The 19,699-nt window shown below is 40.1% G+C and overlaps 1 protein-coding gene across 15 annotated transcripts in view; it reads left to right on the forward strand.

Moving 5' to 3' along the window:
• ryr1b (ryanodine receptor 1b (skeletal)) overlaps nt 1-19,699 on the forward strand; it is a 65,684-nt gene that overhangs the window by 1,293 nt on the left and 44,692 nt on the right. For 6 of the 15 annotated variants that reach the window (XM_014338239.2, XM_014338237.2, XM_014338236.2 and 3 more), the window contains exons 1-12: nt 1,256-1,739; nt 13,099-13,218; nt 13,322-13,423; nt 14,393-14,413; nt 16,603-16,677; nt 16,774-16,852; nt 17,090-17,202; nt 17,288-17,387; nt 17,476-17,572; nt 17,670-17,744; nt 17,900-18,056; nt 18,178-18,342. In XM_014338239.2, coding sequence (XP_014193725.1) covers nt 1,692-1,739; nt 13,099-13,218; nt 13,322-13,423; nt 14,393-14,413; nt 16,603-16,677; nt 16,774-16,852; nt 17,090-17,202; nt 17,288-17,387; nt 17,476-17,572; nt 17,670-17,744; nt 17,900-18,056; nt 18,178-18,342 — 1,152 coding nt within the window. In that variant the 5' untranslated portion in view covers nt 1,256-1,691. Of the gene's footprint in view, nt 1-1,255; nt 1,740-13,098; nt 13,219-13,321; nt 13,424-14,392; nt 14,414-16,602; nt 16,678-16,773; nt 16,853-17,089; nt 17,203-17,287; nt 17,388-17,475; nt 17,573-17,669; nt 17,745-17,899; nt 18,057-18,177; nt 18,343-19,699 lie in introns of those variants that run through there. The other 9 variants (XM_014338242.2, XM_014338243.2, XM_014338247.2 and 6 more) reach the window with 5 other exon arrangements.

Below are 19,699 nucleotides of genomic sequence, written 5' to 3' on the forward strand. Positions count from 1 at the left end.
ACCTGCATGTCAGGCAAGAATCTAAACCAGTTCTTTGTAACAGATCAGTTTTCTCTCTTCAACTATTGTTTAAAGAACACAAGCGATGTGATGACACAACTTCTCAGCATAAATGTGGGCTATGAAGTATTTATTATGTTTTCTGCCATTTCATTTCAAGGCCACGTTTTAAAAAAATGAAATGAAAACATTGCGTCTTATTAGAGTTTTTTTTTTTGTATAGTCAAAGTTGGACTGTGTTGGGAAAGTTATGAACCGTAGTGGTTTAGTTATTTGTCTAACAAGTTAAATATTTTGAGTAGAGCTGCAAAGTCCTTTAGGGTTGTGTCAGGAAGATCATCTGGCATAAAAATCTGCCAGATCAAACGTGCAGTGCTACAATTGTGGCTCTTGGGGGGATCGCCCTAATGGGGCGATCGTGGCTCAAGGGTTGGGAGGTCGCCTTGTAATCGGGAGGTTGCAGGTTCGAGCCCTGGCTTAGACAGTCTCGGTCGTTGTGTCCTTGGGCAACCACCGACTGGTGGTGGTCAGAGGGCCCGGTGGCGCCAGTGTCCGGCAGCCTCGCCTCTGTCAGTGCGCCCCAGGGTGGCTGTGGCTACAATGTAGCTGCCATCACCAGTGTGTGAATGGGTGGATGACTGGATGTGTAAAGCGCTTTGGGGTCCTTAGGGACTAGTAAAGCTATACAAATACAGGCCATTTACCAATAAAGGAACAGCCGAAAGTAGCTTCCAAATTGCAAATTCTGATCAAAACACACAGATGAGCTTTATGACTAAAGATGTTTGGTGTCTAACTTAGCTATTGTTGTATATAAGTTCATTTTGATTAAAAGATCAATCAGCACTAAAGCGAATAATGAGCCATTTATGGTAATTAATATAGTAAATTTCTTGTAAGTGTGACTTGCAATACTTCAAACATAAAACAAAGAACTAATGCGACCTGCTCGTCAAGTGATGCAGATATCTGAATTTCCAAATAGCTCATGTTGGGCCCAGAAGATCTAGTATGATGTTAATATACTGATACACTATTTATCCCAAATGGTTTTCTTGTGAAGAGCAGCTATCAGAATCAGAATACTTTATTGATCCCTGGGGGAAATTATGTTTTTGTTACAGTGCTCCAGTACAGCTACAGTAACTTACTCACTTTGAAGAGCTGAGGTGTGCTTTTGTGTGCTCTTATTGCACGCTCCCCAAAGGCTAGTCCTCACCCCTCTTTCCTTTTATAGCCTCAGACATGTGGAAGAAGGGGAGGGTGATGGAGGGGGGCAGCCTGTGTGAAGGAGTGGCTCACTTCTACAAACATGGCGCCACGGCTGGATGTGAACGGTGTAAATGTGTAACAAGGTGCCTGCCCCTCCCTCATCCACCCTCCATCCCTCCTACTCTCATCTGCTGTTGGGGATACGATCCAAAGAGGAGAGAGAAGCCGGGGAGAGCCTTGCCTCCTTGTCACTCTCTCACAACACCGTGAGAGCACAGGACGCATGCTGTCCTCCAGTACACCCACACACACTAGCACGGAGAGTGAGAGACACTGAGGCAGAGTGCGAAAGAGAAAGAGGGGTACAGGAACGAGGAAACTAAAAGAGGGAGGGACATAGCAAAGCCAAATCCTGACGGGAGAAAACTGAAGGGTTTTCTGTTTTCTCCTGAGGAGCTGCGAATAACCCTCGGTGAAAGATGGCAGAAGGGGGAGAGGGAGAGGAGGAGATTCAGTTCCTGCGAACGGTAAGTCCTACTTACTTTCCTATTGTGAAGGACTAACCTGCCCATCTGTTTGTAGATGAGTTCTAGAGATTTGTGGATGGAGAGTGAAGTCACGAGTTATTAAAGAAAAGAAGTGAGAAGAGAAACAAAACTATTTTTTTTATGTAGGAAAATCATTTGATTTAACTTTCAACCAGTCCTCATATTCCATCATCAGTTTCATGGCGCTTTCAGTGTTTCCTGGACGAATGGTTTCTTCACTTGTATCTCTTTTGCTCTCCTGGCATCGAATTTTTTAAAACTCAGATTTTGTAGTTGCAGTTCGCAGAGCCAAGTCCCGCTTCTGTATATAGTTGACTATTTTTACGCCGCCCTCATTGTGCCATGACCTGCTTATTAGTTGATCTCTTTAAACCTAATAATTGATTATTTCAGTTTCGTAAGAGCTCAGAAATACATTACTCAGTCATATTTAGATCTTTCCACAATGCACCGCATATTGTCTTGCATAATCTCTTTTAAATTATCTTCATAATCTTCTAGATTTAAGAATAGGTGGTAACAGAGTATGTGTGCATATGTGTGTGTGAGCACAGATAGATAGACAGGGGCTGGTGCATCTGTTAGCATCGTTATCTATTTATATCTAAGGAAAGTAGAGCCTGTCAGAGTGGGGTGAGAAGGCAGAGCAACAAGCTAGCCAGAGTTTGCAGGGGACAGCTGCCCAAAAGCTATACATCTTCCTTAGTGACGCAAACAGACAGAGTGTTGCGATAGCCACTTCACAGTTTAAAACCTGTAGGAGAAGACCCCCCAGAACCATCTGCACCAGCTGAGAAGGCAAAATAGGTCTTTATAACCACAATATGTGAGAAAACACTCAATGAAACTGGTCTAGATGTCTGTATTGATCACTGTTTTTTATTTGAATCCACACTGCTTCTATCACTGCAACCTAAAACTTACCAACTTATATTAGGACCTACAAGAGATCTGGGCAAAATGTTTCTCAACCCCTTTCCTTTTACTTTATGTCAGCTGGGATAAACTCCAACCCCTACAATCATAAATTAGATGAAATATGTTTCCTGAACTCCCAATTAATGCTCAGTGCAGGGAACCTATTGTTAATTCTTCTCGTTATATCTTTGCCTGTGTGAAACGTAATAATGCCTTCGAAAAATTCATTTAGATATCGTATATTATTTTCACTGACACATATATTATGTGTCAGTGAAAAGTAATACTGACTTTTGAGCAGACTGTTTCCAGACGCTTGTGTGAGCTATCAAAGTGTTTCACTTGGTTTTCCTTTGCAAACAGCTTTAACAAAAACACTGCAGTGAAATGTGTTTCTGCTAGTTTGTGTAATTGCTATCATTGCTGAAATGTTTACCTAAGTGACACTGAATCTGTTTCGATGTGAACACAAAAGTGCAAGTACAAGTATAAAAGAGCGTAGACAGAGGCATACAGAACAACCAAAAGCAAATTATTGATGGACAGGATCCATTTCAAGCTTGTGAAGCCAGCTCACAATAACCACAAGAATTACAGAGTAACACAGCTGTTGCTGTCTCAAAAAAATGTTTTTTTCTATCTTAAGAAACTTACAAATGAATTGCGAGCCACACTTTGAATGCCTTCAGCAGGTTTGTCATTTGGTCCAAGAGGATCAGTTAGGATGAAACTATAGAACACCAACACTTCAAAAGAAAAATAAATAGTGTAGCTTTGAATTATTAATGTCTTGTGGACTTCAATGGGTTTATCTTTGACACTAACAGTGTCAGGGTCAGAGGTTCTGTCGACATTTTTTGCAGGAATACAGTACTAAAAATGTTGGTGCTCATGGCGCTGTTAGGCCTTTGGATTAAAGCATCCACCAAATGTTTCTGGTTATTACTCTTTTAATTACATGGGAGGCATTGTGTGAGTCAGCTGTCTCACTCTGTTGGGGTAGTTCCCTTGGTTATGTTGGAAGTGGGAGGTGTGAAGAAAATGAAGAGAGAGCACAGAGGAGGTTTTAACTCACCTGGACCAGCTGGGCAGCAGATTGTAGCTATGTCCAATGTTATCTTTTTGCCGTTATGTAATGAGACATGAAGGTTCATAGCCTGCACGTCAAGGCTTTCTTTTGAGCTCAGGGTTTTGGCTCATACCTAGAAAATACTTCTGTAAAACAATTTCAGGCGAATGAGCAAAGTCAACCTTTAAAGTTAAGAGAAATGCAGGTAATTATTTTCGTTATGAGCTAGCTGTTTAAGATATTAGTTCAAGTAAAGCACAAGTTATATCTTACTAACGCCTGTAGGTCATAGAAGTAAAATTTTGGGACTCACAAGTAATGTGTTATATGCAGTTACGGTTAACTTGACTGCCGGTGTTTTTTTCTCTTTTATTCAAGGTCCTAATTTTATAAAGTTCAAATGCCCCCTCATGTCCATCATCGGGACTACAAGTCATAATTTGGACTTCCCTACTCCCCTGTGGAAATCACTGAACCCTTTTGTTGTTTGTTTATTAAAGCAGCTGAAAGAAAAAGCATTGTAATCTCATTGGTCCCTTTGTTTTTATCCTTTTCTCTGTTACTCTATTGTTTTCCACCCCTGCTGGGAATCCTCCAAGTAACAAGAAAAGCCGTGGGAGTTTTAGCGTAAGGCAGTGCTGCATTTAGTGATTTGGGGGTTAGGGGTGGGGGATGTTTAATAGTGAGGGAGGAAAAGAAGACAAGATGAGATCCGTTAAATTGTAAATGCTGTTCAGTGTGGGACACGGGGAACACTTCAGCACATCTCCAGTGACTGTTTTTACATCACGAAAAGCCACTTATAGATTACTCAGCAGTCCTTCTCTATTTGGTTCTGGTTTATGGTGTTCTTGTAATACAGCCCTGGCCTGTGACTCATACAGCGGTGACTGATCGCAGTGTGGCTTGAATAGTTGTACATTCAGAAGTGAGCTTAGCCTTTCCACCTGCTCTGCAGTAGCAGGTTATTTAAAATCGGTCTCCACTCAAACAAAGTGGATGCCCTTCGGTGAACTACAGGTATCTCGTACTCAGCCTGCCCCCTAAAAAAATGTGCAAGCACTTCAGCCCCCGCATTTACTGTCAGAGCAGAGACTGTCTTTACTTGCAGTAGCTAGCAGACTTTTCTTTTCTCTTCAGTGGTAGCCACAGCCTGCACTGATGTCTCACATAAACGTGAAAGATCCCAGACAGCGGTGCTGTTTCTCTGTTGGTGAAACTAAAAGCTGTGTCACTGTTTCACGATGCCACATTTACCATTTTAAAGCACACAAGCAAGCGAGTTTAAGGGGCAGTCGAGTTCCAGTCTATAACAGCAGTTTCTTTTTATAGTGTGCCACTATAAGTGCACACGTTCAGGAGGGAGAAACCAGAGGAGCCAGTGTCCTATTTGCCAGCATCCTTTGGGAGAAGTGGTATGTGTACATGTGTAGACATGGGTGTCTTTCTCTGTGCATCAAGCGAACAGAGACACTGTACATTGTTTTGACAGTTATGACATTTACGGTCAATACAGGCCTGAATATCGCCTTTAAACCAGAACACTATGGGCTGTTGAATTATGTTTGCAGTGAACACTGAATTGGTATTTTGCTGGGTAAAAGGGGAGAGTTAAGAAATCCTCTAAAACAATAGATTGTTTTGTAAGTCATTAAAATGTAAAAAAATAAAAAAATAAAGATATTGTTGGAAAAAAAAACAATAGATTGTAACTATAAAATCAAGGCCTTTGTTTTTATCTTTATAATTTTCATTTTTATTCATCCATCTATTTTCCTCAGCTTATTCAAGCCAGGGTCATGGGGGGGGGGGGGGTGGGGGGGGGGTTTACGATCTGCAGATGAGATGAGGCTGACTGAGGAAGGCCAAAACTGTTGATACATATTTTGTTTGATGGTGTTCCTCTATAACTGTACTGAGATACGGAGTCTCCATATTTCACCCTGAACGACTGTGTCCCTTCTCCTTTGATATCTCTCTCTCTCTTTTCTAACACACACATACACTGAGCACATCTGCGAGCTACAGTAGCAGCAGATATTGTACTGACAGCAGATGACAGACGGGGTAATGGGGATAGGGAGAGTGCAAGCAAAACACCGCTTTAGAAGTGCTGAGCCTAGGAGATAACCACATCCACATTGGAATAGCACCACATAAGCTGCTCTGCTCTCTCACACACACACACACACAGAACACACACACACACACACACTCACACACAGACACACACACACACACACACACACACAAACACACACACACAGCACCTGTCATTCTGCCTGCTTTGGTCACAGCAGTTTACACAATAAACAGGTGGTCCGCTTTGCTCTTGGGCACGAGACAGACATAGGGGTGTGGGGGGTTCTGCACAAGCGTTGCAAAGTGACACAACTGTCTTGTTATGCTTGTGTGTGTTTGTTTACACTTAAATAGTCCAAACAAAGTGAAGTGAGGGGAACTGTAAAGAGTTAAATACTTACAAACTTAAGGCAAACACAACTTGTTTTGGCATTGCTATGCCTCATTCCAGTTGTTATCATACAGCCTGTATTTAACCAAAAAACAAAAATAATGTCTTCTACTGTTCTGTAGCTGGTAAACAAATAAACCGAACACTCCTAATAATTCATATACAGTCATGGATATATTCTAGTTCATGGTATAAAACTCAATAATCAGACACATGCTGTTAGAGACTGTATTCATAACACACACATCAAAGCTGAATCTGCATTTATGAGCTGTTACGTCATCATTGTCTAGCACTGTATCACAGTTTAACAACATAACCCATTTTAACAGGAAAACATTGTAGAACCAGTGTCATTGTGATAGATTACATTAATTCTGTCATTGAATATCTTATAGAAATGAATGGAACATAGAAGCATGGTGTGCAAATGTTTAGTGTTTTTGTCTTTTCAGTCCTTGTATTTTGGGGTATTTTGCTGTATGTTCATTTTTAACATGTAACACTTGTCTTGTCATCTTGCTGTGCCGTGACTCTTAATGCTGCGTGTAACTTCAAAATTTCACATCTGTCTTACATTGGCTTGCTGATCAGCAAAATATTTTGCATAGACTTAAAGCAAATGAACTTTTTTGAAGAATGGAACATGGATTTAGGCCAGCTAAAATAACTGATTTATATAAAATTGCTTTCCATTCATTTGCTAATGTCTGTCAGGATTATCATCTATCAAAGGGCAGAGGCAGTTTAGCGTCATTTCTGGTAGTTTGTAGCTGTTTTTCTAACCTGGATGAAAATAAAGCCTGTGTCTGTGGGCTTTCAAAACTTTTATTTAAAATTCAACTTAGATCTTCCTGAGCACTGGATTTGAGAGTTAACACAGCTTTAGCTTAGTTGTGTTTTCTAAATGTGCAACCCACTAAGCTTTTAGAGAATTTGCAATGATTAATTACTGCCTGTCGTCTAAACTCCAGTAGCTCTAATATAAACTGCTTTTTTGTAACATTAGTTTAGGTTTGTTTTCCTTCTTCTTTATGTTCTTCAGTAGCAGAAGAAGTCTGCTAGTTTCCTATGTGTTCAGTATCTTGCCTGTGAGCAAGAGAATCTCTTTTGGCTCTTTCTTCAAGTAAGACCTCCAAGTATCTGCTGGTCAGCAGAAGGAGGGAATGGGATAGTGACAGGTGCAGCCAACTAAAATAGGAGTGGAAGGGGAAGGCCCAGAGCAGGGTTGGTAGAGGTAACGGAGAAAGAAGGAAAGGGATGAAAGGACAGAGAGAATAAAACGGGTGAGAAATGCACATTGAAACAAATAGCTTAGAGAAAATTAGTAAGAATAAAAGAGAAAGCTCTTAATGTTCACAACATTGCGTCCCGTCTATTATGAAAGATTTATCTGCAATAGTTTAATGTAGCATAACAGCCTCCCTCCTTTGCCTATCTCAGCTAACTTTCATTCTTTATGAGCTATCTGCAAAACCAAGTCATCCTTCCACATTAGATATCTCACCTAAAGCAGAAACATACATTTACAGCATTGTAATTACTCCTTAGATCACTGCATCAATAGGAAGTTTCTTATTTTTCCTGTCATTTCTCTTCTGACCTGTAATATTTACTCTGCAGTTGTGTAAAAATGGGTTTAATGCTTAGTATCCCACTGTCAGCCAATAGGCTTTTCTCTAATGCTGCAAATACAAAAAACAGCTCAGAGGAGGAAGCCTCTCACTTTAGCAGATGGAAATATTTTTTGGTATTTCCAATTCACCTAGGGAGGATTTAAATTTGCTTTAATGTGGTGCTAACTGAAAGGGAAAGAAGCTTCGCATTTAAGTAGATATTGTAATGTGTGCATGACTTTCTCTGAATCTTTTCAATCAGTGTTGAATGACGTTTATGACGTTTCACTATCGAGTGTCATACAAGTATTAACAGTTAGTTAGAGGAGTTATATGTACCATTAGCAGTAAGAGAAAAAGAAAATAAACTTTCGTTGAGCTGTTTAACGACAAACTGCGATGCTGTTTAACATTTTTCAAAAATTCACACAGTTTTTCAAAGAAGGTACAAAGTAGGATGAGCCAAACCATAATGGATTACTTGCCACAGCTCTTCTGTAGATTTGGCCACTCTCATTTGGTTCTGTGTCTTCATGTAAGTGCACAATGACTCAGATCAGGGCTCTGTGGGGGCTATACCATCTGTTAATAGAGTGTTTTTCTTATTCTTGCTGCTGAAGAAAGTTCTTAATTAATCTGCTTGCAGGTCTGGGGCTGCAGTTTCACATGCTGCAGATTGAGTTTAGGTCAGATACCTCCTAATGATATTATGCTGTGGAGAAGAATCCCATAAATCCAGATACTTCCAAAAAATGCACTTAAATATTTTTTTAACTCACTTACAGTTAATCCCAGAAAAAAAGTGCAACTGATGCTATGACATGGTTTCAGAGGTGTTATGGTAAATTATAGGGTTTTTATCTGGTGAGCACTGTATGCAGCCTAACACAGCTGTCAGACTCGATGATTGATTTCACATCCTCAGCTTTCACAGACCTGAGAAGATATTGGAAAAATAAAGATTTTGTGCTTTTTTAAGTCTAAATTGAAGAGTTTCAAGACATAACTGCTTATACATCAGAATATAAATATACATATTGAATATTTGATTTTATATATAATTTTATACATAGTAACACATACTACATATATAGTAGTATGTGTTTCTTTAGCACCGATGTGAAAAATACTACTACAATTTCATTGTAGTATTGTACAAAGTATGAAACTTTGTATAAAAGAATGAGAATAAAGAGTGAAACTTTAAACTTTGAGTGAAATGTGCAATAAAAGTCAGGGAGAACAGGAGAAGGATGTTTGGAAGCTTTAATTTAATTTAAAACCCTGTGAGTTCTACTACCCCTCTGTTAGACAGCTGTGACGAAGGATGCTGATCGTGCACCTGCATGGTCTCTCCCAGTATTCAAAGGGAAACCCCATCACTATTCTCCCCTCTGGCTTATTGAACTGTTCCTCTCCTCCACCCACATATTGAGTAATGTGCTGTCCCTCACTCTTTTTATGTCTACAGGAATATAATCAATAGCCTGGGGTGGCCTGCATCAGCACAGTTAAATGGGAGCATTGGACAGAAATCTAGAGCCATAAAGAAAGAATGAATATGTTATCTGTTTGCTAATGATTCGATTAAAGGACAGGTTTTCAGTAGCATAGATGTAGCTGTGTAGCATAAAAGGCAGAACTAGTTTGTTGCTGCTGAGCTGCTGATTCTGATGTGAGAAACCACTTGACTCAGTTGGATGAGTGTGTGAGTGTAATTTCTAAATATATGACTAGAATTCAGTATAAAAAGAAGTTTTTTTTTATAAACGTGTCTATAAACCCACTTGTTCCTGTCTCACAGTCCCTTTGTGCTGAATTAAAGCTGATTACCTGCTAGTGGAAAATGGTCAATTTACCAGCAGTTAGAAGTGTAACTTTGTTGCAAGTGTTGACGTCATTGTATCGGACATACCGGTGTAAAGATGTCCCAAATAACCCATAAACTGTTAAATCCCAGATAAACTAGGCCTATATCTTTCACTTGGGGACCTGCGGTGTGTCAAAGATGCTGTTGCCCCAGCTGTAATTTAAGAACATCCTCTATAAACAGTCACTGTCCGCAAACCAAACAAACCAAACAGTGACGCGCCGCCGCGGCCACAGCAATATTTTCCCCAGCTTTGTTCACAGCTGTTTTATTACACCTGGTTCCCTGATTGTGGCTAATCTCTTAGTTTAGGAGATCATGAAAGGATTAGAGGGAGCAAATATCACTCACCATTTTGCATCTGTTTGCTTGTTTGCTTCCTGTCTGCCGCGGGCACCATGCCTGCTTTTCTGGGGAATCCTTGGCTATCCTCTGTCTGCATGTGCACCATTAGAGGGCCCTAGAGAATATACAAAGGTGTCTGCTTTCACTATCTGTGCTTGTGGCTGTAAATCTCTGGTGCAATACATACTTCTGTTGGTGCTATTAATGCTCACTAGTTGGTTTGTTTGTTTGTCTGTCTACTATTTTCGTTCCGTTTGTCTTAACTTCTCCTTTTAACCTCAAATATCCGCATATCCTGATACTTCAGCTGCCAAGTCCAAACATGATTTGGCTGTAGCCTTACAAGCAGCATTTGCATGAGGCATTAAATGTGTTTTATGTTTTTATGTGGCTCAGGTATAAGTTCAGTGGGTCAGATGAGTAATAATCATGACATCCTGACTTCCACTCAGTGAATCCTAGCTGTCTTGGTCCCATCAGATATGGTCACAACAGATGAACAAATAATCAGAAGTTGTGGTTGGTGTACAATTAACTGTCAGGTGCACATCTTCCAAATCCTTAAAGCTGCCTCTATTAATAACTGTGTGAGCTAAGCCTGTGGGTTTGTGTGTCAGCTTTTCACGTGGTCAAATTGGAAGTGATTCACACTGTGTGACTTCTGGAAGGACACTGCCCTGTAGCTGCTGATACATTTGACTTGGGAGTATTATAAATGTGTATTGGAGGGTTTAAACCAGTTATTCAGCATGACTGGTTTAAACATGTGCCAGCAAAGTTCTCACAAGGACTGTTTTTCCATTCCACCAGCCAGTTTGACAGGTAGCTGTCTTGTGCTTTGTGCTGTTGGTTCTTTGTTTAAAGCTGTAAAATACATTAAAGAAGCATTTCTATTGGTTTGTTGGGGAAAGTTGGTTTCTTATCTTCACTGTGTCACAAATGACTTTTCCACAGTGTGGTGGGGCTTTGGTGTTTATTCTGTTCCAAAGTCCCAAATATTAGCTAATAATCATCATTAACCACTTTCAAGAACATGTTCACAAAATACTAACGCACAAAAAATAACACAAATTGAAAAACTGATAAGGAAAACAAAAAAAGTATTCTTTCTATACAAACTTTAGTCCTTGCAGTCCTCTAGAAAATCCTGTTTTTTTTTAAATCATGACTGCAGAGGTAGAAGCTGTGTTTGTCTACCATGTGGGGCAGCGGCTGTTGAAATAGATTAGAAGCCAATGAGCAGGACTGCTGTATAATTGTAGGACATACAGTGTGTATGGTTGCCACCTGATCACTCAACAGTAAACCACTTGGTAACTTTAGTCTTTCAGACTCTTATTAGGTCAGCCTTATCTGCTTAATGAGGTTTGAGTATTTGTGCACTGGCCTCAAAACATGATCGCTTTAGACAGTTTAACCCTGACTTAGAGCTGTTTAGACCTTGTAGCCTTATTGTCGTTCTGTAATGCTGGCTTTAGAACAGGTATACTGAGTCGATAAAGATGCATGTCATTGTAGTGCGTGCAGGTACTGGTCTGAATCTCAGCTTGGTGCTGTGTAGGTAGATATTGTTGTTGCACAAGGGAGACAAAAAAAATCTTCCAAATCCAATTTTGTTTCCTGATACTTCTGAGGTTTAAAAGTCAGGTTAAAAAAAACTGTGCGAGCCCTGTGCAGTTTTAGTAACTCTTGACTTGCATTGAGTGCTGTTGCTCATGTCTGCAGTGAAAGAGAGAGGACACATTGCTCCACTTTTCTGAAGTGCAGAGCAGGCAAAGCAAGGAAAGGACAGAGAAGACATTTCTAGGCTGAGGAGGGAGAGATAGATGATAGCTCAGCCAAAGGATGAGGGGTCACTTTTCAGCCAAAGAAACACTCGAGGCCTCTGGGCATAAGAGATGAGTAGATGTTATGAGGTCACAGCTCTGCATCGTTTTCCATTTTCCTGTTATATGCTAAGCTATAAACATAGATCTGCAAAATCCTTTCCTGCCTTTGACCTCGCTTCAAAGGCCCTGCTATTTTTCTAACAGTAAGTCATGACACATTACAGCTGCAGAATCACCAGGGTGAGACAGCGAGCGCTTCAAGAAATGAGAAGACAGAATGATACATTACTTGTTAGACGAGAGGGGAGAAAAGTCAGGGATCCGTCCAGAGCTGTAGAGGGGATAGTATTCAGGTTAAATGATGGAGCCACTTACATAATGACTGAGTAGAAGAAACAGCTGAGAATTTTGAGTGTCAGGTGTGAGGTTCACATGCGAGGGGGTGTTTATTGCTGTATTTACAACAGTCTCTGCAGCGTCCAGGCATTGACGAGGAGCAAACAAATTACTCACTGTTAGCATTCTGCCCATGGAATAGAGGCACATCTAAATATTGTGCCATACCTCACTAAAAGGAGCTGTTTAAATTCTGCTGAAAGCTCATATCCAATTAATCCTTTACACATTCACAATTCAAATTTCTCAACGTGTACATAAGATCTACCTATTTTAGTCATGTTATTGTTGTGGTGATGGATTTAAACTAAGATTGATTTGAAAAGTTGTTATTTATTCATGCAATAGTTTCATAGCTTCAAAGTGCACTAAATTATTGCAGGTTTAGCATTCGCTGTGATAGATTATCTACTTAAAGCAACAGATTAATTAGTGGTAAAGTCATAAAACATACTAAATCAGAGGGTTTTTCTCTAAGTGTACTAGTCATTTTTACTTCAGTCACTGTGTACTCTACAGCAAGTGTCTATTTGAAATGTGCTGTAGGCAAGTTTTCCTTTTTTGCACTTCTTGCAGAGAATTTCAGTTCAGTCAATAAAAGGTCAGCATTGTACAACAGAATGCCTGCAATATCAAGTGAAAACATTGTTTTTAATAAAAAAAAGAAATACCTAAAAAAACAACCTGGCAAGCACAACTGCAACAAACATGTAAGAGAAAACTGTAGTTGAATAAGTCATGTAAAATGATGCATCCTAAAATTAAAAGAACAGTGAATAAGAAATATCGATAACAGTTTGTTTGTTTGTTTACTGAGTGCAGGATGACCAGGTAGTTCTGCAGTGCACTGCCACCGTCCTGAAGGAACAGATTAAACTGTGTCTCTCCTGCGAGGGCTTCGGGAACCGTCTCTGCTTCCTTGAAACCACATCCAACGCTCAGGTGAGATTCTGTTACCCATTCCTCCCTTTCCCTTGTGCATCCACTTGCTTGTTTGTTTTTTGAACAACTTTAATTTACCTCTCTATTGTTTATGCATTTGCAGAATGTGCCCCCAGACCTGGCCATATGTTCCTTCATTCTGGAGCAGTCTCTCTCAGTCCGTGCTCTGCAGGAGATGCTGGCCAACACCGTGGAGATGACCGAGGTGGGGGTCATAACTAAAATAATAAAATAATGAAACTAGTAGAGGATATATAGAAATATATTGAGAGGGTGATTCATAAATGTAAGAGATTCATGGAGTGCTAAAAGGAATGCGACTGATGAAAGGCACACTAAAGAAATATACTTAGTTATGAAGATTTTCAATGTCTCTCTGAATGCAAAAATGTGTATATTCTGTATGCAATTTTACTGCCTCTGTCACTGTCCATCTTACTGTCACCAGACAAAAGTTGTCACATTCAGCTGGAATTGCTAACGTCATTGTGTTTGCAATTTGTTGTGTGCAGTTGTTGAGCATAACTTTTCTGTGTCGTCTCCCACTACCGCCAAACCTATATGGCAAGAAAAACGACAACACTTTTGAAAGTCTGCATATGAAATTGACTCTATTTCCACCATGTCAACAAGAAGTACCCAGCCAAGTTTAACAACAAAATAGATGCAGCAACCCTCTAACAATTTCCAGTCTGTTTTACTTGATGCACAACAGCTAACATTAATACGGATAAATAATTTTTACCTCATACCTTATTGCAAAGTTGGCTGTTTCTAACAGTATATGAATTAAGAAACCGTTGACTACATCGTTCTGTGTGTACTTAAAAACATCCTGGTTCAGAACACTTTGTTTCCAGTCTGAGACTGAGAGATCCTCGACATGTCTCTGTTTTAGACAGAGAGAAATAAATTTGCAGTTTATGTGGGTCAGACTGTTTAGTAGCGCGTGCCAGTCCTGTCTTAATATGTAGGTGGTATTTTTCTGCTCCATCACAGATGGAGCTTTCAAAATGAATTAAAAAAGTTCACAGTTGGGAGATATTATGAACCAAATTCCTTCAGCCTACATAACCACCATCAATGGACTTATTTTTGGTGTTTATTTTATTATGATTTTGTTACTTGCCATCTGATACCCGCTCCCCTTCCCTTCTTGCTCTTTGCAAAGCAGGCAGTCGATTTGGACAAATGGGTATGTCTGTTAACGTGTGTTATTTCCTGTAATGTGTGTCCCAACCAACCTGGCAACTGTCCTTGTTCCTGTCATGTTGGCAAGTGGGTGTCCTAGTGAATGAAATACGTAGTGCTGTATCATTTACACATCTCGGTTTGTATCAGTTAAGCCCTCACCATAAGTAGGTGATTGTCATGAACACCTGTGTATAGCTTTTAGCAGCTGGTGGAGTTCAAGTCCACTGTCTCTGTGCTGAGCTATTAAAAACAGCACTGTTAAGCATAAAAAAGTAAAGTTTTAGGAAAAGATTAGATTTTTTTCCCACAGTTTTGAAGCAAGAATAGAGCACAGCATTTTTTCTAATAATTAAACTTCAATCTATCCCACAATATGAGACATAGCTACAAGGCGTCACTCATTTGCATTTTGTGCAAAACGCAGCCCATTCATCATAATTATTATTTTACCTTGCTTGATGTTGCTCATTTGTTTTAGATCATTGTTCTTTGTGAGTCTTAAAAATTGACCTGTTATGCTTTTCTTATTTTCCCCCTCATACTTCAGTTGTGGATGCTCATACTAAACATGGCCAAACATTCAAATAATAAGGTCGTATGTAAAGACAATCCCCGGAAACAGAACACTCAGGATTCTCAGGATCTGGTCTGTCAGAGTTTTTTCTACACTTAGATGTGTATGATGCAAGAGGAGACATCCTTAACATGGTCATGTCAAACAGACACTTCTCGCAAAGAGCACATAAGCCCCATCCACATGCTGTTAAAACCACCCAGACAATCTGAAGAAAGCTGCCTTAAAGGGAGCGCGGCTTTAAAGGTGGAGGAGCTACAACAGTGGGTGAAAAGGGGCTGAACCAAAGCCCTGTGTGAGCCCACTCTAGCAGTCAAACAATAAAAATGAAGAGCTGGAAATGAGCATAACAGGTCCATTTTTATAACACATCCCAGTTCTCCTTTTATTCACAACATGTTATCATATTGATAAAAAAAAGATTAATTCACTATAAATGTACACACTTGGGTTTACTATCAAGGCATTCTGATCCTTGAAGGTTTTTGTAAGAGAAACTTTTGGTTGTTTTTGGGTTTTTTTTTTCATTTTCAGATGATTACCAGTTAAGTATGCTTTTCACAATTTAACTACAATGGGCCATTTTGATTAGTATACAATCAAAATATAAGTTAGCACATCAAAAAAACCCCCCCAAAAAACAGTGTTGAATCTTTGATAAGACAGGTGAATGAAAGCTGATACAGCTGAGGCAATGATCTTAAGCTAGCTTTAAGAGAAACTATTTCAAGCCTTTTATTAGCTGCATTGTGACTAGTCTAGACAGTTCCTGCTTCACAGGAGTTGAAAGATGTGGAAGAGCCAGGCTTCCCTACTGATGAACAAGAGGATGAGAATAGAATGGCATGCAGCCCAGCAGAGGTTCCCACCAACATATGTCAGGGATGGATGGAGAAATTGGACACCCCAGAGCTGCGGACAGGCCTAGCTCCTTCTTAACACACGCACTTGGGGATAAGGCCCACAACACAATCGCCAACACAACACCTGTCCTAACCAAGCCTCGTGCTAATGCTAATGCAGTTTAGAGCTGTTAGCATCATCCTAACACTTGACATACCTGCCCCTAACTCATCTCAGTGGATTATGGGTGCTAAACCCTTAATAAAGGTTTAGTCTTATCTTCCTGTCAGCACCCCTAAATGTTAAATGTTGCGCTTGTGTTTGAGACTATAACCTACGGTGACTGACATTAGGGTTTAAATAAATAAATTGGGCAGGTCACTATTGGTTAATATAAACTTGTGACTAAACTAGACATATTGTTTACATAAATTGAACACATCTGAAAGAAAAGATACATATTATTGATCCTAATAGGATGTGTACTTTGACTGAAAAGCCTATGCACCATATACAGGATCAATGAATTCAACAAAAGTTGCTACATATAATGGACAATATAAAGGACAGGCTTAACTGAATAGAGCTTAAAGATCTTTAGTACATTCATTTTCAGTTATTGAAAGTTTCAACCAGCCTCTAATCTTTTCTTCTGACCTTTGAACCTTTAAAAATGTGTCGTTGTTTCCCCCCATCAGGTCAATGTGTTTGTTATAGTATACAGTCACTTGTGTTGATTTGGCCTGTTAAGTATTTTTTTTTTCTCACCTCAGTCGTCCCAGGGTGGAGGTCACCGCACTTTACTGTATGGTCATGCCATCCTTTTGAGACACCACCACTCAGGCATGGTAAGGCTAGAAATGAGCAAGAAATAAATGTAAACCTGTATAAGATGTCCTCAAATGCTCTAATTGGAGTCATGTCCTCTATAAAAATCTCTCCAGTACCTGAGCTGTTTGACTACATCTCGGTCCCTCACGGACAAGCTGGCCTTCGATGTAGGCTTACAAGAGGATTCCACCGGTAAGGGAAATGCAGCAGAATACATTTTAGGCCTGGTATTAGCTCATTATTCTCTGGTGCTATTGTTATTGCCAACATGAAAGCTACTGACAAAAATAGTCAGCAGTTTATATCCACTTTGTTGTTGGGCTACAGGATATAAGCAGTGATTGTGCAGTATCAGCACGTTGTTACCAAACACAAGTTATCTGTTATATTTTTGGAAATCGCTGTTTTTTTTTCTTACTCTTGTTAAAGGTGAGGCATGTTGGTGGACTATTCATCCAGCTTCTAAACAAAGGTCAGAAGGTGAAAAGGTCAGGGTGGGTGACGACCTCATCCTTGTCAGTGTGTCCTCTGAGAGATACCTGGTACGACTGCTCCTTGTTTTGCACAATGATGGAAACATATGCACAGTATGTCTTTTTTAATCGTCTTCTTCTCTTCTGTCCCCAGCATCTGTCCTACGCCAGTGGAGATCTCATGGTGGACGCTTCCTTCATGCAGACTCTTTGGAACATGAATCCAATTAGTTCAGGCTGTGAACTAGCTGAGGGTACAAACCTGCTTTAAAAAACTCTGTCTCTTCCCTGTCCCCGTAAAAATAAACATAACACAGAATGGATGTTTGTTCCTTTACACAGGTTATTTAACAGGAGGTCATGTTCTCAGGCTTTTCCATGGCCACATGGACGAATGTCTGGCCATCGCTACACCAGAGGAAGGAGAAGAAAAGCGCAGGTGAGAATATAGGAACGCTAAGTTGCTCTTAGTAGAACAACTTCTTGTTAGTGTGATACCATGTACATACTGTATGTGTGCGCCCACTCTGCCACAGGATGGCTCATTATGAAGGCGGTACTGTGTGCAGTCAGGCTCGATCCCTGTGGAGGCTGGAACCCCTCAGAATCAGGTGATTATCTCCTCAAGGGAGTCATGTGACACACATTAGTTGGTTGAGTTGCTGGGTAAGGTAAGAATAAGGAAGAGCAACAAAAATCAAAATATAGTAGTGAATGAAACAGTTTAGTTGGCTTCTTTATAGTTTTTTTCTTTAACTTTGTGCAGTTGGAGTGGTAGCCACATGAAGTGGGGACAGTCTTTTCGTATTCGCCACATCACGACGGGCCGGTACCTGTGTCTTGATGAGGAAAAGGGCCTCTTGGTGGTCGATCCCGAGAAGGCGAACACCAAACTGTCTGCTTTCTGCTTCCGTGCTTCAAAGGTCAACATTTTAATTTGAATTTCTCAGTGCATTTGGATAGTCATAGTTAATATACCGTGATTTCTTCTCTCATTGACTTCAGTTTTTTTCTCACGTACTGTCCTTTTCTCCCCCCGAGCAGGAGAAGGTGGAGGTGGCTCAGAAGCGTGATGTTGAGGGGATGGGCATTCCAGAGATTAAGTATGGAGAGTCCATGTGCTTTGTCCAGCATGTGTCTACAGCCCTGTGGCTCACATATGCTGCCCTGGATGCTAAAGCTGCTCGTTTGGGAATGATGAAAAGGAAGGTAATGAACTATCCTGGGAATAACAGTGAGATACAAACCCAATTCTGAAAAAGTTGTTACACTGTGTAAAAGATAAATAAAAACATGATAATTAGCAAATATAAAAATATTTCATTCACAGTAGAACACAGAAAACATGTCAAATGTCTAGTTATTTTAAGAACAATATGAGCTCATTTTGAATTTGATGATAACAGCACACCTCAAAAGATTTGGCAGGTGGAAAACAAAAGGTTGGAAAAGTAATTACTTTGAAAAAGAAACAGCTAAATTAACATTTTGCAACTGATGTTAACTGACAACAGGTCAAAGAGCATCTTAGAGAGATACAGAATGACCAATCTGCAAAAAAACGTTCCTAAACTTAAAATTGTGAATATATTGAATGTTTCATCATCCTCAGCACAGAATAGAATGTAAAGAATAGAATAGCCATTTATTGTCATTGTAAATGTGCAATGAAATTGTGAGTGCTCCACACCAACTGTTGTGAGCCTAGAGGTGTGGGACCTGATTGACCTGAGGCGTCTAGAGGGTAGTGATGTCAAACATGTGGAGTGCGGGGTGCAACGGGTCACCTGTGATGGCCCTGGTTTTCCTGAGACAGGAGGATCTAGCAATGGCCTCCAGGGGTGGGAGAGGGCAGCCAATGATTTTTTGGGCAGTGCTAATTACCCCCTGGGCTGCCTTCCTGTTCTCAGTTGTGGTCGTTGCATACCAAACACCCAGTACATAATATCATCAAAAGATCCCAAGAATTTGGAGAAATCTGTGCACACTGGATAAAACCAAAAATCAGTACTGGATGACTGTTTTGTTTGGGCCCTTGGGCAGCACAGCATTAAAAACAGACATGATTCTGCCTTAGAAATCAGTGCATAGGCTCAGCTCAGGAACATTTCCAGAAATCAGGTTAAAGATCTATTATACGAAGAAGAAGCCACATGTGAACATGATCCAAAAACACTTCCATCTTCTCTGGGCCATTTAAAATGGACTGGGGTAAAGTGGTAGACTATTCTGTGGACGAATCAAAAGTGAAAATTCTTGTAAAACCTGGATTCCACATCTGGATTAATTTGGCTTGTGGAAGATCTTTCTTGTTATCACCACACAGTTAGAAAGGCTGGATCTTTGATGATATGGAGCTACTTTACTGCATATTCACAGCTTGTAATCTGGAAAAGCACCATCAATGCGGAAGAGTCCGGGTGCAGTCCAGACATTTGTCAGATTTTAGTATTGTTTACCTGCATCTGTGTGCTTTAATGTTTAATGTGAAAATAAGTAAATATTGATAATGGCAAACCTTTTTAAGGTTCTTAAATCTTTTTTCCTACATAAGTACCACCAATGG

Source organism: Haplochromis burtoni, unplaced genomic scaffold (genome assembly GCF_018398535.1).
Source record: "Haplochromis burtoni strain Fernald_Lab_line unplaced genomic scaffold, NCSU_Asbu1 Contig_36, whole genome shotgun sequence".
Taxonomy (NCBI): domain Eukaryota; kingdom Metazoa; phylum Chordata; class Actinopteri; order Cichliformes; family Cichlidae; genus Haplochromis; species Haplochromis burtoni.